This window comes from Copadichromis virginalis, linkage group LG20, assembly GCF_057382275.1.
Source record: "Copadichromis virginalis isolate Kocher_CV1m ecotype Utaka linkage group LG20, C_Virginalis_male_GT1.1, whole genome shotgun sequence".
Classification (NCBI taxonomy): Eukaryota; Metazoa; Chordata; class Actinopteri; order Cichliformes; family Cichlidae; genus Copadichromis; species Copadichromis virginalis.
Window position 1 is genome coordinate 21,752,334 of NC_140637.1, and position 25,723 is coordinate 21,778,056.

The 25,723-nt window shown below is 40.2% G+C and overlaps 2 protein-coding genes across 3 annotated transcripts; one reads left to right on the top strand and one right to left on the bottom strand.

Annotated features, from left to right (window-relative positions):
- The first annotated feature begins 7,473 nt into the window (after positions 1–7,473).
- b3galt4 (UDP-Gal:betaGlcNAc beta 1,3-galactosyltransferase, polypeptide 4) lies at positions 7,474–9,939 on the top strand. Its single transcript, XM_085443594.1, has one exon. The coding sequence runs from the start codon at positions 8,192–8,194 to the stop codon at positions 9,305–9,307; it is 1,116 nt and encodes a 371-aa protein (XP_085299720.1). The 5' UTR covers positions 7,474–8,191; the 3' UTR covers positions 9,308–9,939.
- Positions 9,940–10,721: 782 nt separating this feature from the next.
- Positions 10,722–24,148, bottom strand: wdr46 (WD repeat domain 46). Of its 2 annotated transcripts, none has more exons than XM_085443593.1 (14): positions 23,971–24,148; positions 23,539–23,715; positions 23,026–23,103; positions 22,824–22,936; positions 22,632–22,719; positions 22,100–22,161; positions 21,312–21,416; positions 21,073–21,223; positions 19,373–19,608; positions 17,833–17,986; positions 12,021–12,168; positions 11,596–11,786; positions 11,345–11,458; positions 10,722–11,241 (listed from the first exon to the last, which is right to left on the bottom strand). In XM_085443593.1, the coding sequence occupies exons 1-14, from the start codon at positions 24,025–24,027 to the stop codon at positions 11,122–11,124; spliced, it is 1,794 nt and encodes a 597-aa protein (XP_085299719.1). In that variant the 5' UTR covers positions 24,028–24,148; the 3' UTR covers positions 10,722–11,121. The 2 variants fall into 2 exon arrangements, with proteins under 2 accessions (XP_085299719.1, XP_085299718.1); XM_085443592.1 differs by having other exon boundaries at positions 23,026–23,106; positions 23,971–24,146.
- Positions 24,149–25,723: the final 1,575 nt, after the last annotated feature.

The window sequence follows — 25,723 nt, forward strand, 5'->3', positions numbered from 1 at the left end:
AAGGAAGACAATGTTATGTCTACACATAACAGACAACTTGGCAAAGAATCAATTTAAAATAATATCTTTAGGCACTTTGTTACTAGCAGCCTGTCACAGAGCACATAAACTGTTTCCATTTCTTTAGTTTGAATCTACAAAAATGCCAAAAACAGTCTGATAGACATAAAATTGCATTTTTGCACTAACAACGTGATTCCCAAAGAGCTATTAGTCATCTGGCATATGTCAGCATATTGTGCGGTGTGTCCATAAAATGTTTCAAGGAAACTTTCAAGTGGCACTGTCTACAGTATCTGAAAGTCATGTACTTAAGAAATGGGGAGGGGAGGGGGGGAGAATCCTGCCTTTGGAGATCCATCTGAACCTTCAGCTTTTCAATCTACTGTTCACCGAATCCTCACCAGGAATGGTCTCAGTGGTCTCAGGGTGGCTGTCAAGAGGCATTCTCAAGGAAGGGAAACAGGGAGAAAACATATGCTAAACTACACAAGAACTGGAATGAAAATCAGTGCCAACAGGTCTTGTGGAGTGATGAATCCAAATGTGAAATTTATAGTTCAAATTGTTGTCAATATGTACAGAGGAAGTCAGGAGAGAGGTACAACAGTGAGTGTCTATGGTACATCCTTAAAAAATAGCGTAGGCTCTGCAATGTCTCGGGGCTGTATTTTAGCCAGTGGTGTTGGGGATCTTATCAATCTTGATGGAATTATGAACATCGAAATGCACGATCATATTTTCATCAGCCGTACAATACGATCTGGAAGGCACCTGACAAGAAACAGCTTCATTTTTAAGCATGACAATAATCCCAAACACACTGCCAGTGCATTAACCTGTATGGAAAAACACACAATGGAGCACTATCAGTCAGTGACTGGCCTCCCCATAGCCAGACCTCAACACTGAAGTAGTGTGAGACAATCTTGACAGAGAACAGAACAAAAAGCAGCCACAATCCAAAGCTTTTAAATGTTCTTCAAGAGCCCTGGAGAACTATTTTTGAAGATTACTTAATTAAATTATGAGAAAGCCCAAGAGACAGACTGTGTTAAAGTATAATTGTAGAATTAAAACTGTACAAACTCTGTTTTGGGCTTACAAATGCTAATTACATGTGTTTGCACATGTTTCATACCCAAGATACTAACAGCACAAAGGCCCATATTACATAACACTTTAGATGAAAAGGCTACAAATAAAGTAAAGTGCAAATATGATAAAAGGTGAAGCCACACATCAAAAAATGTGAAACATATGACTTGCCCACTGAAATAAATGCTTTTCATTTCCTTTTCAAATCTACACCAAGCCTCTGAATTTGTATTATTATTTGAGACATTTTTTTTATCATAATCTTTCTATTTTCCTTTTTTATTCTCACTTTTGAAGCAACTTTGCTTTTCTAACAATAATGATGGTAAAAAAAAAAACATGGTTCTCAGAAATATACCATACCCAGTTATGTAAAGTTATGGGCATCGGGCAAGATTTCTTCACATGAAAGTTTTTTAAATTTTTTCCACACCACTTTAAACACAGCCTACAGTGAATAAAGAGTATCAAACCATCATGTTTTGTTACACCGCACTTCTTTTTTTAACTGGCATTTAACAAATTTAAGAGACTTATTCATATCTTTAATGACCTCTGTTATACATGCAATATGTGGGCTATACCCTCACAAGATACTTTATTACACCTTCCTTGTACCTTGGACCCAATTTTGCCTTTAGAGGTGCCTCAATTCTTCATGGCATAGATTCAACAAGGTGCTGAAAACATTACTCAGTGATATTGGTCCATATTCAAATAAAGGCATCACACCGATTTTTAACCTACATGTCCATGATGTGAATGTGTAATTCCACCATATCCCAAAGGTGCTCTGATCTGGTGACTGTGGAGGCCTTGTAATAGGTAGTTATGTGAGTTCCTATTGGCTAAATTCATTCTCTTTAAACTCTGGAAATGGCTGTAAACTGATCAGCAGTCCATGAAGTACTCAGGCCAGCATGTCTGGAATCAGCAGCCATGCCACAGTTATCATCCATCCATTCTCTCACACTTATCCAATTCAGGGTCGCAGAAGGGCTGGAACCTCATCTCAGCTGGCATAGGGCGAGAAGCAGGGTACACCGTGTACAGACTGCCAGAAACCAGAGTACTCCATGAGAACCCACGCAGATACGGAGAGAACATATAAACTCCACACAGAAAGGCCCCAGCCAAACTCAGAACCTTCTTGGTGTGAGTCCCTTAAATCAGCTTTCTTCCACATTCTGATGCTCGGTTTGAATGTCACCAGGCCAGCCTGACTGTGCTGCCATGTCTACCTGCCTAAGTGTGTTAAGTTGGCATCACGTGATTGGCTGATTAGGTATGAACAGAGGTACCTAACTGAATGGGCATTGAGTGTATAGGCCTATATATCAGTGTTTTCTGAGAAATGACACATGTAGAAGATACACGGCAGACCCGACCACATACTCGTTTTTACACTCGGCTGCAGCTTTTCAGCTGTCAGCCACACACACCAAGAACAACCTCAGGACCTAGTTCATTCCTTTTATGCAGGTGAGGTGTGATTACTGATGGCGATTACTGTGTTGGCCTCCCCTGCCGCTGCGCCAAAAAACACGCCCACCACAACAGATTTGTATATTCTGTCCCATTAGTCTTCTGCAGTTATCTCAATCTGTCTATCTCAGATGAACTCTATACTGCATGCATGTTAGTAAGTGTTCATTGTAAATATAATTTAGTTATCTTTTTACGCATGGAGGCAAGGATGGGGCTACAATTTGTATTTAACTGCATTTTAGAATAAAGGTCAGCCTCATGCAATTAATCAAGGTGTTCAGTGTGTTAAGTGCTAATAGAAAAAAGAAGCACACTTTGCCAATATTTGTTTCCTGAACACAAATTCCGAAATAGCCCATAAGCTGTTCATTTCTTAATACTTATTTCCTTCCTGGTCACTACCAATGAACATCTTTGCATCTTTAGCTCTGCCTCCTGTGTTGCTGCTATTTGTCTGTTACAAATGACCCCTGACACTTGTCTCCACCCACTCCACCCTGTCTGCATGCTCTTCTTCACCTCTCTTGTGCACTGTGTGTAAGTTTGGATGGTTCATCCCAGGTATTGGGATCCCATCGGGGCTCAAAGCCGATACCAGATGTAATCCCATCACCTTAAACCCATCTCTCACCCCTACTACACACCCCACCACTATTTCATGAGTAGTAATATGAAGGCACTTTTTTGCCACAATAACACTGTATCGACCCCCCAATGTTCCTTTAATGCAACAATCCCTATAATTATCTAGTAGCCACACACTGCAACAGTAAGACTTGATGATTAGACAGGGAGTTACAGGTAGGGACCCAACAGTCAGCAAAACAAGTCATAAAACAATAAAAGCAGCTTCCTTATCAAGAGCTTCCCAGCACACACATCCCAACTGTAGTTCCATAGTTTCCACCTTTTTTCTTTACAAACTGCTCCTTTATCCGGCAATTACACCTCCTACTGACTAACCGAACCTCCATAGTTTTTCCACCTTTTTCTTTACAACCTGCTCTTTATATCTGCATCTCAGAGGCCAACTGAAACCAAATCCACCTATATAAAAACACCCCATCAGACACGCAGTATTTTCTTCAGCACAACTGCCGCAAGGTATATCGTTTTAACTTTTTTTTTTGGACCCCAGACACAGCGGTGTGAGGTAGTTAGCACACAATTTGGTCATGAAGAAAACATCGTTTGTTTGGAACACAACAGCTGAGAGGTAAAGAAAAACGAATCTCAAAAAAAAGAAAACTTAGAATCTCAGATGTTGAAAATCAAATGTTTTTTTTAAGTTTTTTTAAGTATGGGTAATGTATTATTTGAGATCTAAGGCATACACACACACACACACACGGAGCAACAACAAAGAGAAGAAGAAGAGGGTGTAGTTTACTACACATCATAAAAAATGCAATCATTCATCTTCCAACTGTATCTTTCTGTTCTGACTTTAGAGTCCTTGTTCGTATACTGAGCCGTACTTTGGGAGTCATACTGTTGTAATACTGGGGAGAAAAGGGTAAGGTTTGATAGACTAAAACCGTTACACACAATACTTCAAAAATCTAAAGAGTGTGTGAGGCTGTTAGCTGTGTTGTCCAGCAATAAACTTATCTACAATGTGTTAGTAAAAGAGTGACTTGTACTTCTGTCCCATTAAGCAACAGTTTAACAAATTTCACTGCATTCTATAAAAGGAATCTGGGTTTAAACAGAAAATAGTAGTGTTGGATTAAGTGTAGGAAACACTAGTATACAGTGTCTATGGAACAAATCTCCTTCAACATTCACAATGACCCAAGTGGATGACTACAGCCATTTCTCTCAGTTGATTGTGTTTAAGGAAAAAGCAGCTAAATACACTGAGACTGCTCCACGCTGTTAGCGAGTTAACTCTGGAAGTCTGTGGGCTTTGTTAACTTGGAGTGAACAAAAGCAGAAAAACACTAAAAGATGCCGACAGTGAAAGTCTGGTTTATTTCATGAATACAATGAAACATTTTACAGTTTACAGAGCAAAGCAACATATGATAAATAGATGCACATAGCACAAACAGTGAGAAGTAAAATTCATTGTCTTACCAGATGTTATATTCTGTAAACTTAAAATAAATTGCTGAAATTAGAGTTTAGTGTTTTTAAGTAGTCTATTAAAGTCATGTAGTCATGAGTCAACATTACAAATATTTAGATTCTTGTTTCACAATGTGCATGAACTCAAAATCTTTAGAGTTTCATATTTATAAAGTAACGCAAAGAATACATTTATGCCACTGTATGAGCTACACTTCTTGTAAAAAAAATGATTGGAGATGCGTTTGAGAAAAGCTCCTGCCGTGACCTTCCATCTGTGAGCGCACGCACACACACACACACACACAGACACGCACACACACGCACGCACGCACACACGCACGCACACACACACACACACACACACACACAGAGGGAGGGAGGGAGGGAGATCATTAATACAAAGGATTGGAGCCGGTTTTGGATGTTCACTTGTTGTTGGATTTAATATGAACATCCATCCATTCACTTCCGCTTCTCCTTTTCAGGGTCGCGGGGGGTGCTGGAGCCTATCCCAGCTGACATAGGGCGAGAGGCGGGGTACACCCTGGACAGGTCGCCAGTCTGTCGCAGGGCCAACACACAGAGACAGACAACCATTCGCACTCACATTCATTCACACATTCACACCTAGTGGCAATTTGGATTATCCAATTAACCTATCCCCATAAGCTAATATGAACAGTCACATAAAATTCATTATAATTTTTTGCCTTTGCTTCAATTAAGATGTTTCTTTAAATCTACAACACCTTCCTTCCTTTTCAAAAAGTTTACTGACATAGTAAAGAAGTAGCTAGGGAACTCAGTAAGTATGAGCAACAGTAGCTTAAGGACAGTTTTTCCAATAAATAGGATTTCATCATCTGCAGTTTGTCAAAAAGTGCCATATTAAAAACAATTCAGCAGACCCTCAGAGTGCGGATACAAACTGTTTTCAGCTATAGAGGTGGAGGTACGCTTCATGTACTTATCAACATACAGTTCAGAGGCTTGCATTAGAGTGCATTGGTGCTTGGGCATCTTTTATTTAGCGTGGTTATACCATTGTGGATTTAGCTATATAAATATGCTCAAGAGTCTATCATATGTTTGACATGCAACTAAAAATTCGAAAATATATTTTTTAAATCAGTAACTTTGCAAATTTAGAGGAAATGTTTTTGGACAACACGTGTGTCACATTTTAAACAGGGTTTGAATAATCAGCGCTGACATACAGACATTTATGCGCTGGGTATAACAGACATGCTTACCATGTGAAAGGACCGCGGATGTCTTGGAGCAGAGAAACTGTTGGGGCCCTACCTGTAACCCCCTAATCATCAAGTCTTACTGTTGCAGTGTGTGGCTACTAGATAATTATAGGGATTGTTGCATTAAAGGAACATTGGGTGGGTCGATACAGTGTTATTGTGGCTAGTTAAGAATATGTGGCTTTTAGAAGTATCACAAGATAAGTTTATTTCTAAAGGGATACATGTTGTTTGTGGTACTCTAGGCCCTGTGTCTTTCGGAGCGCAAAAGAAAAGTGAAATGCTCCTAAACTAGCTAAATTAAATCATCTATGTTTAAAAAAAGTGCCTTTATATTACTACTTTCATGCATGCCGTGCACCACCCACACAAACTTCTCTGCCATTCCTGACTTATACAGTACAGTTCTCCCATCTTGCAGACTGTCATAAGCTTTCTCCAGGTCCACAAAGGCCTTCGCTGTACTTCTCCATGAACACTTTCAAAACAGACATCACATTTTAGCTTTTATTCCTACCATAAACCACACTGACGCGCAGTGATTGTGATCTCTTTCCTTAACCTAGCTTCAACCACTCTTTCCTATAGCTTCCTATAGCTGGCGGTATGACTTATCAGCTTTATCTCTTTGCAGTTACAAGGTTTATGAATCCCTTATTGCACAGAGGTAAAGCAGACATGGTCTGTATTCCCCTTAGCTCTTTGTAAGTTTTCATTTTACTCTGCATGCCTGTCTTTCGGATACTTCCTGTTTTTATCACTTGCTGTTTTTCACTTCTGGTCCCACACCTCTCAGTCTTTGTCATTAACATCCTGTATACCATCCCCTCTGGTCTTTTGGTTTATATTTCCCTTTTGCCTTTCTGGATTTTTTCAGTTTTTGCCCTTGTGAATATTTATGGTCACCCTGCTGCCACCTGAAGTTAAGCATGCTTGCTCCCTTAAAACCCCATAACCCAACACTGCTTTCTTGTAGACATGTAGCCTGAGCAAAACATGCAGGAAGTATCTTCCTTATATGGAAGATTATGGCTCCCAGTAGACATCTGTATTGGCTATGTCCAGCTGTTCATATTGTGGTGATTTCCCTGGGATTTACCCAGTGATACATGCAGGGTATTGGACAGCCTGTTACTGTTTAAGTTGTTTTAACCATCTTATCTTTCCTTTAGCTTGTTTATAATTCTTGTATCGGTTGTGCCAGTGAGTTTATTTTTATTCATGTGATTCTCTATTCAATACACTCCAGAGTGTATTGAACAGTTTAAACTTAACATTTCATAAATGATAACTTTAAGCTTATTATTCATGATAAATGATAATTATGATAGAGGTGTTTAAGACCTAGGACGTTTCTGGGTGGTTAACTGTAATGAAAAGAACTACACTTTAAATAAAATACCACTTGATTGCTTCAGTTTTTCCCCAAGCGCAGTTTTAGCGTGTGGGATAGGCAATTTGCTTACACATACACTCTCACATAAGGACAGGAAGGAAACGTAACCAAGCATCACCACCAGGTGTCACCCTGCACCATCCCGTATGACAGGAGCGACTGCAGAAGAGAAAAGCGCAGCGCCGCTCCACACTGATTCAAAGGAAAATTCATACATATCTGAAAATAGCGCATTTTCAGATATTTTTCCACTACTTTGGATTTTCTAGTTTGTAAATCGCACGCTGGGGTTTTGCCACTTCATTGAAAAAAGACTGCAGCCAAGACTCACATCTTTGACTGATTCTAAATAATAGGATCAGAATTACAGTCTTTGGATGTCATTTCAGAGCCTGTACGGCCATCTGGCTGTAAAGGAATACGTAGCTTTGTGACCTAAAAACCGCCGACCTTCAAAGCAAAGAAGCAGAAACAGCTTTGCCCCGGAAAGTCTGACAAACAAGCATGGGTGGAGTAACAGGTCTTTATCGCGCATAGCTCGACCTTTATCTCATCTAAAACGCTTCATAAGAGCTGGGGTAGCGGGGGGAATCGACCGTTTCATATGCGCAGCTGCAAACCCTACTTTCTCAAAATCCAATCAAGCTGCAGCATCAACAAAAAACCTAAAAGCTGGCGCATCCTCCCACTGACACAGTCTACTGCTGGCCCTACTGTAACTGAGACCGAAAGAGGAACGAAGGGGGACGCCCGAAGGTTAAAAAAAGAAAAAGAAAAAGAGACGCAATGACAAGGAGATACCTCTAGCTGTGAAGTCGAGGGACAGCCAAGGATTAAGAGGGGGGATTGTGGCGGCCACAGCGGTCTTCAGCAGAGGTTGGTCATGATCGGACGCGCATTATGGGTATGTAAGACCCGGGCAGGAAAGAGGGGTAACAAGCCTGGGATTCTGCCTTTTCTATGCGCGGTGATAGCGTGCTCAGCCCTGTCGGCTCTGCTTTTCGTGGACTTCATTGAATCATGGGTCACCTCCATGGGAATGAACACTGTGGTAGAGCCGCACATCGGGATCATCCCACCGCAAAGCGTCCCTCCTACCAGACCAGAGGAATTTTTGCTCATGCCTAGCCCACTTGTGTGCCAACGTGCCAAGCCTTACCTCATCATGATGGTTACTTCGGCTCCTGCCAATCAGAGGGCTCGCCAAGCCATCAGGGACACTTGGGGAGGGGAGGTGGAGGTGAGAGGTCTGCGGGTCATGACCCTCTTCATGGTCGGTGTGGCGTCTGACCCCGGACTGGCTAAGCTGCTGATAGAAGAGGCTCGGGAGAAGGGAGACCTGGTTCAGGGGCGTTTTTTGGACACGTACTCCAACCTCACCCTTAAGACTCTGTCCATGCTGGGCTGGACCCGGAGGTTCTGCCCTCAGGCTCACTTCATGGCCAAAGTGGATGATGATGTCCTGTTCAATCCCAGCTCTCTCCTACACTTTCTGAATAAGAGCCGTAACCCCTATGAACAAGGAGACTTGTACCTTGGCAGGGTGCATCTCCATGTGGCTCCCGACCGGGACCCGGACAGCAAGCACTACCTACCCTCAGGAGCCTACCCTCCTTCTGTCTTTCCAGACTATTGCAGTGGCACAGCCTATGTATTGTCCCGGTCTGCATTGCTCAAAATTTCCCTGGCAGCCTCTGCATCACCGTTATCCACACCTCTTCCGCCCGAGGATGTGTTTGTAGGCTTGTGTGCCCGGGCAGCTGGAGTGCTCCCCTCACACTGCCCTCTCTTCTCCGGTGGACCAAGTATGCCGTACGGACGCTGCTGCTATCAGGCCATGGTGTCCATCCACCACATCCCACCCAGAGACATGCTGCACTATTGGGCTGATGTGCATTCACCACCTCCCTGCTCCTGGTTGAATGTACGTGCTTCTTTGGGGATTTGCAAAGTCCGGGCGATGCTGGGCACAGCTCTGGGATTGGAGCAAGGATTGTGAGGGTTAACGGAAAGCAAACTCGGACTTATTTGGAGGCTGTGCCTCGCTTCAATACTGTGAACAGCACAAGTGCTCTTTAGGCTGTGAAGCTACACGTGCACTACGAAAATGCTACTTTGTTTAATTTGAAAGCTTTATTTTTTTAAACACCTCAATGTACTTATGTATCTTATTTTGCTGAAAAGGGAAGATCCGCTGGTAGTAAAGGGGGCTGTCAGGATCAGCTGTAGTATAGGGGTGTCTGCTGCCTCCCACATTATTACACTGACACGAACTGTAGATGTAGAGCAAAGTTTAGCATGCTGATGCTTTAAAGTAAGGACGCACGCAGCAACTGCACATTAAAACAACATTGTTTAGATAACTAAGTAATGATTATAGGCTGCTACTTTCAACACCTGCACAGGCCTGTAGTCTAGGCCAAGTATAATAGTTTAAATGCATGTTCACAAAAAAATAGGACCGATATAAAATCACAGGCTTATTACACAGCAATAATGAAGTTTTAGAATCACCAATAATGACTAGAGTATTTTTTATTTTTTATTTTAAAAAGGAGGGATTTATGATGTTATTCAGCCACAAGGGCACAATATTCACACACAATACGAAGGGATTACCTCGATTAGATACAGGGATCTTTGGGGGGGGGGTTCATGAAGGCTTCACATTACATTAAATAGCTGAAACCGAATGCATGATAATTATTTTCTTAAACAACTGAAAATAAAACTAATATGATGCACAGCTGAATATTTATGCATCTGACAACTATTACTTATAAGATTCCTTTCTTTTGGCAAGATTACACACTGACTGGCAGCTTTGCAATGCTGTGAGTTTTATGGTCAACTGTGTCAGGCTTGGATCACATACATTTTCAATGAGGCTGCCATTTGTCAATAAAACCTCAGGCTGTTATTCTCACCAACAGTGTTTAAAGGGAAACGCTGATCCACTGTACTCAGGAAAAATATGTATTAGATTAAAGCAACCAATAAACTACTCGGTAATGAAAAATAGGTCTGTGTTTTGTTTTGAGCAGGATTGAACATTTCTATAAAACTGTTCCTCCTCTATAAATATACAGCAAAGTAGCAAACAGTTGTGACAGTCTGTCATGCTGCTATGATTTAGTTAGTTTGAAATACTTAAATTAGGATAAGCATCGATAGAAAAAAAACACGTAAAATGTGAATCCTAGAAAAACAGCCACACGCACACATACAAATTAAAACATGATAAAATATTTAAAATACCAAAACCTTTACGTTCCTCAGATGATCAAATTTCTGCTGTTCTAATTTGATAAAAGGAATTTTACTCCACCCAAAGACGTAATCATGGTAAATATATTCCAGCTTGGTTTGGATTCAGTAATAACAGTTCCGTGATTTCAAAATAATAGTCTCAATTCAAAGGCTTGGCATTATGTTGTTTATTTTTAGAATTTAGTTATACCCAATTATAACACAGTTGACATATGCTCAGCAAGTTCAGAGGAAAGAACACCATCTGACAAGGTTAAAACTTCTGGGTGAAATCAATCCCAGCTAGCACATCTGCCCATGCAAACAGGATGCAGACATCAAATATAGCTTCCGCCGCTGCTCCACTCAAAATTGATTAGTTGCCCGTCACAATGCAAGCCCTTATTCCCAGAGTTTCAGCAGTTGGTGTTTTGCTCCCTGCAGTGGAATTATGTGTGCAAAAAAAAAAAAACAACCAAAAAAACCGTGTTCTTTATGCAAAGTTCAAAGGTCACTCCCATAGAATGCCACTGGGCTTTCAGCTGCACAAAGCATGTTTCTTTTCTATTTCTTGAATCTGTCCAGAGCTGATTTCTGGGTAGATAACGCCGCCTTCTTCCGCTCTCGCTCCTTCCTTTCTTTTTCCATCTTCATTTTGTCCTCCACGCTTTTTCTGATTACATCCTGGGGAGTAAACAAGTCAAGAGAGATCAGCCATGGCCTGCAAATACAGCATAAAAGTCAGTGAGATGTGATTAAATTTCATTTCCTAACTTGGACTACTCACCCTCTGCTCCTCATGAGCCACTTGTTTCTTGCGCCTCTCAATGGCTCCTGCAGAACTACGACCTTTTTTCTTATACTTGGGGACAAACTTTTCTTTAGCAAGTGGATCAAATCCCTGAGACAAAAAAAAAAAAAGATAAAACATGCTTTCAGATGGGTGGCAATAATATTTAGCCTACTATATCTTATATCAAAATATACAGATATACATCTTAAATAATTGTAAATGCACAGTTGCTTTAAGACACTGACCAGAACTTCAACCCTGTCTTGATGCCTTTGTTCCCAGGTGGCCTGGTCAACTTGTGCCAGCTCAGTGGGATCAAGGCTGATAAGATCTGGCTGAATCTTCTCCATCAGTGCTTTAACCTCCCATTCCTGCCTCTGCTTCGCACTTCGGTATGGATTTGCATCCAGACCATCAAAGTTAGGCTCACCAGCACCTATGATAGTAAATGATGCGTTGCATTCAGTTTTAGTCAACAGTAATATGTATGCCAGGATTTACAAAAAAATAAAAAAATAAATTTACTTCAGTGAATGTAGTAATTGTAACAACCCATTAGGATCAATCATCAAATTAGTGCACCTATATTTTTGTTAAAATTTTCACTTTGGCCTTAACCTACATAATGTAGTTAAGGTACATGCCCAGATGTAATGCAAAATTGAGTGACCTGGTACGAGCATGCTGGTGAAACCATCTCCGTGCCCAACTCCGAGGACATCCTCAAAGGGACAGAAGTGCAGCCCCCACACTGTTCCCCGAAGTCTATGAGCCATGTACGGTTTAGTCACTGGCATGCTACATACGTCCTTGTACACCTGCAGATAAAGCATTTCCACATACAACATTAATACGTCATATCTACTGTTTATTAAAGTAAAGACACCAAGATATGTTCAATTCCTAAAAGCCATATGGAACTTTTCAATAGCCTCTTATTCATACTGAAAAGTTAAAGCATGTGGTTTGCGGCTTGCTTGGTGTTTCTGCATTTTGGTAAATGGGTCACCTGACTGCAGCAGTTTAAAGAAAAGGGCTGCAATAAGTTTAACTAAAACGGAACTTGAGCCATGTGCCATATTAATAATATCTGCTCAGTGAAGAAGACCTTTCTGACATTGAGCATTTAGAGCAGCCTGAGTGTTTAGATTACAGGGATATGTGAAAAAATATGATCTTATTAGATCAATGCTTTTACCTGGGTAGCACTTTATAATAACGTCAAACTATTAAGCATTAGTAAAGTATTAGTAAGGGATTAGCAAGCACTTCATCATTTATATATCATTACTGCTCCGTTAATACATATGTTTATCCATCTGTTACTCTTACACCAAGTACAGCTATCACTGCTACTAATATATTACTGCTAGTAATAATCAAAATCATAGTTCAAATGATAAATCTGTATTTAAAAATGGCATACTAAGGAGGAGTAATGCTATATAAATGATAAATTAAGTACTTGCTAACACCATACTAATGCTTAACAGTATAACATTATCATAAAGTGCTTCCAAAAACTGTTGTCAGGTTAAAATTGGAGGTACAAGTCCTCAAGGTCTGGGAGCTCGTTTGGTGTGTGTTGTACACAGTTTTGGCTTCCTCAGATGGGGTCTGGTGTTGAATTAGTGCTGTATGACTGGTCCAAACATCTAAGTGCTGCCAACCATGGCAACCATGGTAACCATGGCAACCATCGAACCTGAGGGAAATCGCTAGTATTATTATTATTATTATTATTATTATACACAGTTCAGAACAGCTTGCTGACCAGCTGGTCTAGCTCCATTGCACTGCCTGCGGTTGAGTCGCGTTTCTTTTGTATTGCTCCACTGCCAGTGGCCCAGGGCGGACACAATCGTTTTCGCAGTTTCTTCCAATATACCTTCCCAACCTTTTATTTATTTTTTCCTTCTCTTTATCATTATGACTCATCTCCATATAAATATCCATATTTATATGATGATGATGAAGACAACAACTATTACTGTAGGTGATATAAGTGTTATTATTATTTTTACAATAGTAACGAACACTGTTAATTGATATATGACCTGCTAGTAAATACATCAGGGGGTCACCTAGGCAACAGGCGCCTGCTCAGGTGCGATAGAGCAAGATGCGAGGAATACCCTGTACAGGTTGAGAATGTGCTGCAAGGCCAACTCAGAAAGCAAGACAACCATTAAAACTCACATTGACACCTATGGGCAGCTTAGATTCACCAATTACCCAACTCCTGTGAGGGGAAGCCCGAGTGCTCTGAGGGAACCGACGCAGACACAGGGAGAACATGCAAGCTCTACACAGAGAGGCCCCAGCCTGATGGTGGATTTGAATCCAGGACCTTGTTGCTGTGAGTTATCCTGACTGATGCACTGTTTACTAGTAAAGTGTGGTTTCACTCAGACATCAGAGATATAAATACTTGGATAAACACCCAAAAAATCTCTACATGCAGAATTCTGCAGATGTATGTACTGCAGATGTTAGTAATAGCAAGATCACTCCTGTCACCAGTTGTATGCATGTAGAATGTTATCACAAGTGGGCTTCATATCTATTGCACCCTCGCAGAGGGCCTATTGTGGAGTTGAGGACAACCAGGTACCCTGCTCAAGGGAGGTAACGGCTGAGTGAAACACAGAGTCATAATTCTCTCTTTTTTTAAGGTTTTAAGGATGGGGCTGAAGTTATAGCCCCCCGTGACATGGGCCAACATGTAAGAGTTGTGGATTTTCCTTTGTTTGTGAGTTTGGTCAAGGTATAAAAGGAATCAGGGTGGTGGCCCATCTTCAGAGACTGCTTAGGTATTCAACCAGAGCGTTTCTCTGTGTGTAGAATAATGATGAAAGATGTGTCAAAAAATGTATAGAATAATCAGAGAGGGAAGGTGTTAACGCAGAGATAAAAATGATATTAAATAAATGTCTTAGTGTATCAGTTGGCAGGTGACAGCTAATGGCTTAGGCAGCGGTTGAGGTCAAGGGTCGTGCTGTTTGGGGTCCTGCTAGTCATCATGAGAAGATTCCAGAACCACAGCAATAACCACAAAAGTTAAGAAAGATCTCTGCGTTAGACGCTGAGGAAGACAACAAGGGTGTACGACGTGCTCTGCCCTTCCATCCTACAGCTGTGTTGGAACGAGAGAGCGAACAACAGCATGCCAAGCTCCAACTCGGCGAAGACATTCAGGGGCTCTGCTCAAGGAAGCCCACCGTGTGGGAAGATGCGTAGTTGGTGGATTGTAATTTATCAAATCTCTGTGGACAAGTCTGCGCAGTTCCACAAAACAGACAGGCACCCAGACTAATCACTTGATGATGAAACTTAAAATACTGGCACCCAATTGAACTCGCAGACGTGGAAAGTATAATCCCTGCTCACATCCCATCACATTGATACATGCATCAATAATTTATGTTATTTTATTCTTTTTCTATGGTTCTTTTATTTGATCATAAATTGGATTTTGATTTTAATTATGTAACAGCATGATGGAAAATAAAGAAAGTAAAATAAAGGACAATAAAGAAAAGCTAATAGGTAGGACTCTTTACCCCCTGAAAGCCTACTAGGAGTCACCCTTGATGCTCTAATGTTCTGGACAGAGCAGGTTTTGTCATATTTCAGTTCTACTTATAAAACAAAATGACTTGAGTGTGCATCAGAACTGCCTCTGCAGTTACCCTGGGACAACCTATTCTCATAGCCATCAAACACCTCTTTTCTAGCATTTACGTGCGAGTTTATGTACTATTTTAATATCAGCCACTTCCTGTACCCTAATGCAACATTAGATTTGATTTTCTGAAACACCAACTTCAACCTTCAACCAGTGTTTACCCACAGCAAACCACTGCTAATAATAATAATAATAATAATAAATCAATAAAAATAAATCTCTTAATCTTTACCTTCTATTTTTTGAAAAAATTAGAAAATCCTTTGCCTTATGGGGTCAAAGACTGTGGAATTTGCATCTTCTCCATTTGTCTGTGTGTCATGAATCGCTGTGTGGCAGGCAAGCAGGAGTGGTGGACCCAAAATGCAGAACTCAGACACGGAAGTGAAACTTAAGGAGCAGCTTTATTGCTGGGAAAAACCTCGTACAAACTAAACTCACCAAAAGAAAACCAAAAGTCAGAACAGAGGAACCAAGGACTGAAACACTGGAAAGAAACACTAAACTGGAGCAGGAGACCAAACACTAGGAACATAGACGCAGAACACACAGCTAGTTGAGGGTACGACGCGACACTGACACAGAAACACAGGGCTTAAATACACAGACGGCAGTAATCAAGGGATGAGAGACAGGAGGGGAACACACCTGGGAGAAATCACAGCTGACGAGACAGGGGAAACGTAAACTGAGCACACTCACATATGACACAAACCTTCACAATAAAACAGGAAACTCAGACACATGGAACCAGACAAGACATCGAACTAAACAGACAGATTCACAAACAGATGGGGTGACACCATAGACAGAGACAGACTCAAAGGCAGACCAAATATAACACACAGAACTCAAACAATAATAATCATCATAAACTAGAAAATGATAACTAAAAGCGCTGGGTCACCGACCCAGGACCATGACACTGTGTGACTTCTTTCCGGGTACTCTGTTGATACTAAATATATAGTTGGTGAAAATGTAAGCATTGTGTTTCTCTATGTTAGCCGTTCACCCTATAAAAGCACCCCTTGTAAAAGATTACTATTTTGTTTATGCTTGAGGACTCAGCCCGCCTGGAATGTTGATCATCGATGGAAGCATAATTCCCTCTAAGCTTTTCACCAAGTTGACGGATCTAGGACTCAGCTCATCACTGTGTCAGTGGATCCTCAACTTCCTCACAGACAGACCCCAATCAGTGAGGGTGGGAAAACAAGTCTCCCCCTCCATCTCACTCAGCACTGGAGTGCCTCAGGGCTGTGTTTTAAGCCCCCTGTTGTACTCACTGTACACTTATGACTTTGTAGCCACATCAGACACCACCTCCATTGTCAAGTTTGCTGACGACACTGCTGTTGTGGGTCTGATCTCCGACAACATCGAGACGGCCTACCTGGAGGAGATTAGGAACCTGGAGACCTGGTGCCAGGAGAATAACCTCCTAAACATCAGCAAGACTAAGGAGCTGATCGTGGACTTCACTACAAAGCAGGCGAGGAATTACAAACCCCTCATCATCAGTGGCACGCCAGTGGAGAGAGTGGACAGTTTCCGATACCTGGGTGTCCACATCACTCAGGACCTGTCATGGTCCTGCCACATCAACACCCTGGTTAAGAAAGCCCGTCAGCATCTCTTCTTCCTCAGAAGACTTAGAGACTTCCATCTGCCACTGAAGGTGCTCAAGAACTTCTACTCCTGCACCATCGAGAGCGTCCTGACGGCAAACATCTGCACCTGGTTTGGGAACAGCACCAAGCAAGACAGACGAGATCTGCAAAGAGTGGTGCGCTCAGCCGAACGCATTATTCAATCAGAGCTCCCTGACCTGCTGTCCATCTACACCAAGCGGTGTAAGTCCAAAGCTAGGAAGATTATGATGGACCTCTCCCATCCCAACAATGGACTCTTCTCACTGTTGAGGTCTGGGAAGCGCTTCCGCTCCCTTAAGGCCAAAACAGAGAGAATGAGGAGGAGCTTCTTCCCCCAGGCTATTCGGGCCCTGAACCAGGTGTAGGACTGGACTCTCCCACACACGTCACTATAAGACTGGACTCTCACACACATCACATCACCACACGCACCACCACAAATTTCCTATAATTCCTATAATTTATAATCTTTATAATCTCTTCTGCTATTTGCACATTCTTTACTTTAAATTCCTAAGTTAATTTGTAAATTTTGTAGTAACCTGTAAATATTGTAAAACTTTTTTTCTGTCATTTAATGGTCGGACATTGTACAGCTACAAGCATTTCACCCCCATGTCATACTGTGTATGGTTGTGTGTGTGTGACAAATAAAATTTGAATTTGATTTGAATTGAATTTAAAGTAATGTATAAAATATGTATAACCAGTCTGTTAAACTTGCTCATGTTGGACTGTCAGTCAGCTCTAGAGAAGAACAAAGTGATAATAAACCAAGAGCAGAAGCCAAACTGATTGTAAAAAATAATTAACAGTCCTCTCTGCAGCCACTTTTCACACTATATTTATTTATATTAGATTTTTTTGTGTGCTTCTCCCATTACTGGTGAACTCCATTGGTCCCCCCTCCCCTATTCCAGCCAATGTATCAACCGATCAGCCTTCAACAGACACATGTTATCTACTTCAGTGATGTGCAGTTGGGATTTTGGAGTACTGCATGAGATAGGAGCAGGTTTCATCGGTTTGTGAAAACCCCTGTCTCTTTGCTGCTCAAACAGAAATGCATGTGTTGATGGACACATTTGCAGCATGTAATGTTTTTTTATTATAAATGTGCAAAGTGTGGCTCTGATAACCTGAACAACATCCCCCGTGGCTGCAGATAGCAGTCCCCTCTGGCTCAGTGACAAACAGGCAGCTCCAGCAGGAAGGAAGTATGACTTTAGGGGCTTGAAGGTTCTAACGTCATACACCTTCAGCTTCTTATCCATGCCAGACGTCACCATGTATCTGTCAAAAAAAAGAGGAAAAAAACTAAATGAAAAGACTACTTTCTGGTGGACCAAGAGAAAAATGCAATTAACTGCTCACCAAAAAACTGAGTGCAAAATCATTGACCGCTGCAATAATGTACCCTATAAATCAAAAAATATTTTGCATGGGTTTTCCTGTTTTTAAGTCAAGGATTTTTTGATTTAACACAAAATTTAGACATACCAGATGTGCATAAACATCTCCCATGTGATTGCTGAAGCTTTTACATCTCAAAGAGAAGGTTTTTGTTAGCATGTGACTAAATGAGGCTAGAGGAGTTGTCAGGAACATCAACAACATCATCCCACCAAACCCTTGACTTGGGATTCAAAGATCCGAACTAGGATTCATTTGTTAAGTGTACACAAAAACAACAACAACAACAACAAAAACTAAGTTCTTATAAGATAAAGTAAAATATATACTCAGTGGCCACCTAATGTGATTAATGTGACTTTGAATGTGGCGTGGTTGTTTCAGAAAATGCTCATCCACTGAGATGTTCCCAGCAGATCTCAGTAGATCCATCTCTAGGATTTACAGAGAATGATTCAAAAAAAAGAAGAGCCCCAGTGAGTGGCAGATCTCAGAGGAAATGCCAGAGAAAACAGACAGACTGCTTCAAGTTGACAGAAAGCCAATAACAACTGTAATAACCACTGGTTACAATGAAAGTAAGCAGAAGAGCATGCCGAACACTGAAGCAGACAGGCTTTGCTGTGTGTCACTGCTGGCCGCTAAGAACAGGAAACTGAGGCTACAATTTACAAGTGCTTGCCAAAATCAGGCAGTGGAAGATTGGAAAACCCTGCCTGATCTAATGAGTCTTGATTTTTTCTGCAATATTCAGACACCAAGTCCAGAATTTGGCGAAAACATCATGACAGCATGGATCCATCCTACCTTAGTACCAGCTGAGCATTATTTAAATGTCACATCCTACCCAGGAATTGCTGCTAACAATGAAATCCCCTCTTCTGATGGCTGCTTTCAGCAGGATTCGGCCATGTCACAAAGCATGAATCATCTCAAACTGGTTTCGTGAACATGACATTTTGTTCGCTGTATTCAAATTAAACTCGACAACCACCAGATTTCTATCTAACGTGGTATCGGAAGATTCACATCGTGTATGTGCAGCAACTGTGTAATGCTATCATGTCAATACGGACAAAAATCTCTGAGGAATGTTTCCAACATCTTGTTGCATTAATGTCATGAAAAGCTAAGGCTGTTCTGGAGGCAACAAGGGGTCCAACCTGGTATTAGCAAGTCACTTTTAGTGCCTAGGACTATTGTGAAACAACATCCAGGTATCTTTTACAGACATTACAAAACATTTCCTCTTCTCATGTGACTTACGTGCCCGTCTTATCCACAGCGACAGAGCGCACGCCCCCTTGGTGACAGAGCATCTTCACCAAGGCTTCTTTCTGGTTTGGTGACCATAGGGTGACCGTGCCATTGGCATGACCTAGGTGGATGATGGCATTATGAGGGTTCTGACACATCACGTCAAGTCGGCCAGTCTTGGTGCAGATAGCTGCCACTTCCTTTCCCACTGACACATCCAAATACTGCAGGAAACTGGTAGCACTCTAAAGAAGACAGAAAAAAAAAACGTTTTACAGATAGTCAGGGCATCTAATTTTGCTTATAAATTTATTGTCAACAATAAATATTAAACAAAACAATTTTGACTCGTGTATATTTATCATGGTAACATCTAAACTGTCACAGTAACACATTCAAAACTGTTATCTTTACTCCTCTGTATTGTACAACACATTGTCATTATTGCAACAATGTTTCAGCCCTACTCTCTTACTCAGCTTACTCTTATAAGAAAAGGTTTGGGGGCTTTTTGTACTGGCAGATTACTGGTTTCCCTTCGTAATCTGGCCAACCTGACTAGGAAATGACATTTGTTTGTATGCAGGAAAACAGTCTGTACGCATTTACCAAAGTTCAATCTGAAACTTGGCTATCGTCTTACCACGATTTAGCTTTTTAAAAGCTTTTATTTTTATCTAGAGTTACACAGACTGCCAGAAGCCAGAAAAAATTAATCAGCTGACAAAAGCAAAAAAAGTAACTTTAATAACAGCAAGACTATGACCTGAGAAAATTAAAGCTTAATAAAAAGAAAATACAGTGGTCCCTCGCCATAACGTGGTTCACCTTTCGCGGCCTCTCTGTTTCGCAGATGTTTTTGGGTGTAATTTTGCATGCTTTTTTTTTTTTAACAGCGCATTGTGTTCTGCATCCTGCTTGGCTGCAGACCATCGTAAATCAATCTCGTGCTGTGTCTCCTGTACAGTACAGAATAGCTTCTCAAATTTACATGAATCTTCCATTGCTAGCAGTGTGACTCTAAAGTGCTGCACTGTATGATTGTAAGTTTTTCTCACCAACAAACACAACAATGTCGATGAAATGTTTTGCACCGTCAAAGGCACCTGGGGTAGCACCCAGAAGGCAGAGGAAGATGCTAACCATCGCACAAAAAGTTGGACTTCTAGACATGCTAAAGGAGGGTAGAACCATATTTTTCAGATTATAAAGCACACCGGATTATAAGGCGCATTAAGCGAAACAAAACAGTCAGATAAGTCAAACGTTACTCAACTCATTCTTTTTGCTTCCTCTATTTCCATACCATTGATTCATTAATGTTGAATTCTCTCGCAGCTGCTCTATTCCCATGTTCTGGTCCTGAAAACAGGGTTTGATCTTTGGTTTCCTTCTATAACACTGGACTTATTTTTCTACGAAGGTTTGAACTTTGAGAGTGTTTAAACAAGAGAGAAAAGTGTGAGAATGTTCATGCCTGTCTGAGAAAAGTGTATAAAGTGCGTAGTGAGTGGTTTTCCAGCTTTAAAACATCAATAATAATTGTAAAAGAATAAAGCTGGCTACTTTGCGGATTTCACCTATCGTGGGTTATTTTTAGAACATAACTCCCGCGATAAACGAGGGACCACTGTATTATATAATTTTTTAATTATTGTGGAAATGGAAATGCAAGAAATTGAAAGAAAAAAAGATTACTGTGAACTCACCGCTGTGGCAAGCAAAAAGTGATAGGGGAGGAACTGCATCCGAAGGACGTCATTGAATTTTCGGATGCAGTGAAGCTCTATTCCGTTAGAGTCGTAGATATAAAGCCACTTCTTCTGAGCCACTGCATACATAGCCTCGGTATGAAGCCACCTAAACAAAGGCAGAAATTTGTTTTAGTCTGGAGAAGATGATCAAAGTTTTATTTCTGCTTTATGTTTCATGAAGGCGGATGACTTACTTCACATCATTGACAGACTCCATCACATTTATCTCACACATCAGCTGTTTCGACGCCCAGTCTATACAAGCAACATGGCCTCTCCTCCCACCAAGCAGCAGGTGACTGAAGTGAAGAGAACATAAATATTTGCAAAACCTAAACTTATGAAGTCTCTCTATTTATATCTAAATAAATCTATTTACTGTAAAAACAGGAAATGATCATTCAGTTCTGCAGGTTCACCTCAGCTGTGGTTTAATTTCTTTCCATGTCTTTGTTTTAATTTCCAACATTGTTTATTTGCACTCTCAGCCTTTAGTAACAGTTTTTTTCCAAGCACAGAGAATCTCAGAAAAGCTTAAAGAAAGGAAAAGTTTATTTCCTTTGCTTGTACTAACTGGTGAGTGTGCCACTTAGCAAAGAAGCTAGAAATAATGAAGGCCTAATGTCAAAATCTACTTTTGTCAGGAAGACAGAGTTGGAAATAAATATGTACGTTTCATATCTGCTTAGAAGATTACAAAGGTTATAAAGGATACTTAGCATTTCCTCTAGAAACGGTGAGTCGTCCTGCCAAGCCCATCGACAACTTAGGTGGACTTGACATAAATCAGTGTTTTACAAAAAAAAAAAAACAAACCCAAAAAACCCCCCACCACTACATGAAGGAGCAATTTGTTAAATGTTAAACCATCTGCTGATATATTGGCCTTTTAAATCACTAAATATCAGTTTCTCTCCACAAGAGAGAGACAAAACACTTCACACAGATAAGCATGTGCTGCATGATATTGCATGATACTGACCGTCCAGTCTTGCTGTAATCCAATCGATACGGTCCAAACTGAGACAGTTTCAGATTAAAATACTGAGGAGGAGAAGATAGCAAGAAATGAACAACACTCACTCTGCAGAATCTCTTCCCGTGACAACTCCATAGCAAATTTATGTCTACGGTTGGAACTGAACCAGCAAACCTTTGCTTGCAAAATAAATGTGTTAAATAGTAATAGTAATAATAATAATGTAGCTTGCCATCACCAGTGTGTGAATTTGTCAGCAAAACCAAACAAAAGCCCATAATCTGTGTTGCTTCAAAATTTCTGTGCAAATTTTTCTGTTTAATAAGTTATTTATACATTCACACAAAACCTTTTTAAAATCCATCTTCTCCCCCACAAAAATGGTTGATGATGAACTACATAAGTATGATGGTATGACAGGTATCAGCTTCCATTATTTTCTTAACCAACTTCAGTGCACACTTCAGGTACAATTTGTTAAAACAAACAACCTGTCAAACAAAGAAACATTTATTTGATAAAAAGGTCTCAGTACCTTTGCTCCAGATGTTATGTCCACAGCCTCCGCAATATCCTCCTGTGAGATCATACACGTGTCCTCATCTTCATCTCCTTCTAAAAACCTGAGATCAGGGACAAACATCACTCATGGGGTTTGAAATCACATGATATCTGTCACAGAGTACGATCTAACACAAAGAGGTGAGCATCATTTAAAGGACATTACCCTGCCTCCTCCGGGAGGAGAAGGTCAAACCGTGCTGCTTGTTTCTGGGCCATTTCTGAAGCGTCTTCTGAGCGAGCTATGATATCTCTCAGCTTGTGCTGCTTACGGTGAGGCTATTACAAAACGAAAGAGAAATCAGATGAAAGACAAGTGCTGAAAAAAAGAGCATACTATTTTAAAGAAGAGCCACTCAGATGCTTACCTTTTTAAGTTTATCTTTCCTCTTGAATTTTTGCAATCTGTCTTCTGGAATAGGAGCAGGGCCTGGGAATGGATCAGACTTCTGAAAGAATATGAACATTAGTTAGAACAATATATAATATACAGTCCTATATTACCTATACTAAAATGTAAAAGCAGACTGAATCATGATAAACATTAAATGCTATCTTCTTCTGGTCGTAAGTGGTGCTTCAAACTTAAATATTACTGCTAAAAGATTCAGTACAACACTCATGAATCATCATGGGAAATTAGGCATGCCTGGCTACCTTTGTTTACATAATAATCTGCTTTTTGGGGGATATTTGGAAGATTTTGCAGTGTAATAGCAGTACAAAGGCGATGCATAGGCTGTTTAGTGCAAATAAGGGTACCCCAAACTGCATCTTAAACATATTCTAGTGCAACACAGGACCTCACTAAAACAGTTTAAGCAAGAGCAAGAAATGATGGCGTGATTTTTGTCTGTCAATAGTAATTCGTGTACTCTTACCTCTGGCTTGACTTTCTCTCCATCACTTGGACTTTGGTCTTGTTTTCGCTTCTTTGCCTTCTGTGTCTTGTCCTCCTCCTGCTGCAGAGCCTCTTTGCTCTGTTCTCCGTCGCTTTTAACTTTGTTTTCATCCTTCCGTTCCTCCTCCTGGAGCTCCTGCCAGTATCGAGCAGGCAGCTGTAAGATAGGAGCGAACAGTGGCAAGTTAGAAGAAGTGACTATAACGTATTTCGTTATTTAAGCCCAGAAACTTTTTACACTGGTCTTCGCCCCCGTGTGGGGCTACTCACATTAGCCGCTTGACGCTAGCAAGAAAAAACTACCTTACGTTTACTGTTTATTAGTTATAAAACTGCGTTCCTCAGCTGCAGTCACCAATAGCTTCAAACGGCTGCGACGATATGCTTCTAGAAATTATTTATCTATATTTACCTTCTTCTTTTTACCCACGTGTGTCTCATCCACCGATGCCTCGCCGGGTGACGCCATCTCTGTTGTGTACGTTTTTCTTCTTCTGCATTAACGGCTTCAATAAACTGTATCTGTACATGATGAACGCCACCGTTCGGTCTGAAAGGGTTACTGCATCGGCTTATAGGTTCAGTATGTGCATAAAAAAAGAAATCTTTATAGTTCATTTAATGATACTCTCTCTTTGTAACAGGATTAAGATAATAAAAAAAATTCTACTTTTTTCTTTCCCTGCATATTTCAAATCTTTTATTTCAGTCTTGTATTCATCTTAGCCTTTTAATGTTGTCTCATGGTACCACCTAGTGGGTTAAAAGGGAATAAAAGTTTCCCTTCATCAAGTTCCTAAGTAACAAAATACATAAATAAATGAATTAATAAAAACACTAGGGATAATCACAACAAAATATCCAGGAAATTAAAAAACAATTAATAGAAACAATCAATTAAAAAAAAAAAAAACATAATAAAAGATGGTGATAACAAAATAAAAGTCTTAAACTGCTTTTCAAAGGAGTCCACAGAGTGGGAGACTATCCACAGACCAGAGTTATTCAAGTTTTTGTAATGATCTAATTAGTGTTTATTTTTATTTTGCTTTGACTTTTGGCTTTTAATTCAGTCTAGTTGCAGTATACCCAAGAGAATTTGCTCGTTTCAGTTTAATCTTTACTTTTTTTGAAAATGTTTAGTTTCTATTAGTTTCAGTCTTATTTTTAGTTGCTATTCATTATTATTGGATCATGCAATGCTCACAGTCTTGTAGACATCAAAAGACTCAATAAATGTTTCCATCAAAGCCTCATCTGGCAAGTTTTGATAAAAAAATAAAAAATAAATTCCCCCCAAATAACAAACACTAATACTATATTTACTCTTTGAAAACTAATGAACATTTTTTTAAAGTTCACAGATTAATTTCAGTTTGTTTTAACTTTTTATAAGTTTAGTTTTTAAAAATATGATATATTTAGATTTTTTTATTTTACTGAATTTCTTTTTCACATCTAGTTTTAATTTTTAGTTTAGTTTTAGTGAGCTATAATAACCTTGCCACAGACTGAAATACTCTGTCCCCCCAGTCTTTAGTCTCAACAGAAACTAATACGTTTTTAGCCTGCACTTAAAGTCTTCTCATAGAAGTGTGTTTAAGAAGAAGCTCGATGCCTCAGAGTCACAGGGTGGTGGAGCCCTTCACCCCTAACATAATTTGAAAGGTGGGGTACAGCATGAACTTACTGCCAGCCTATAGCAGGGCTCTCTCTTTAACATGCTAATTAATCATTCCTACCATATTCTTCTGACTCTTTTCTTTAGAGTTGATCTTGCTTGTACTTTACCCCTCTGAATAGTGTTTGTGTGATCTTTGGTCTGCAACTTCCTTTTTGTTCAAACAAACCCAATGTGCAGTTGTAATTTTTAACTTTTCATTTATTTTTCAGTTCCTTCTGTGAACATCAATTCTGGTTTTATGTTTACATTTCAAAGATTATATTTTGATGTTTGTGATTTTAATAATAAGTTCCATTAAACTGACCTGCAAAAAATGACTTATCGTTTGTCACTACAGTAACTACGATACTGATGTTCTAACTATTGTCCCCATATTAAAAATGTAAGCATAAAACACATGCATGCAGGAGATTTTTGCTATTTTTTTAATACTTGCGAAAGTAGTTAAGCATAACTGCTAAACTGGAACAATAATGCTGAT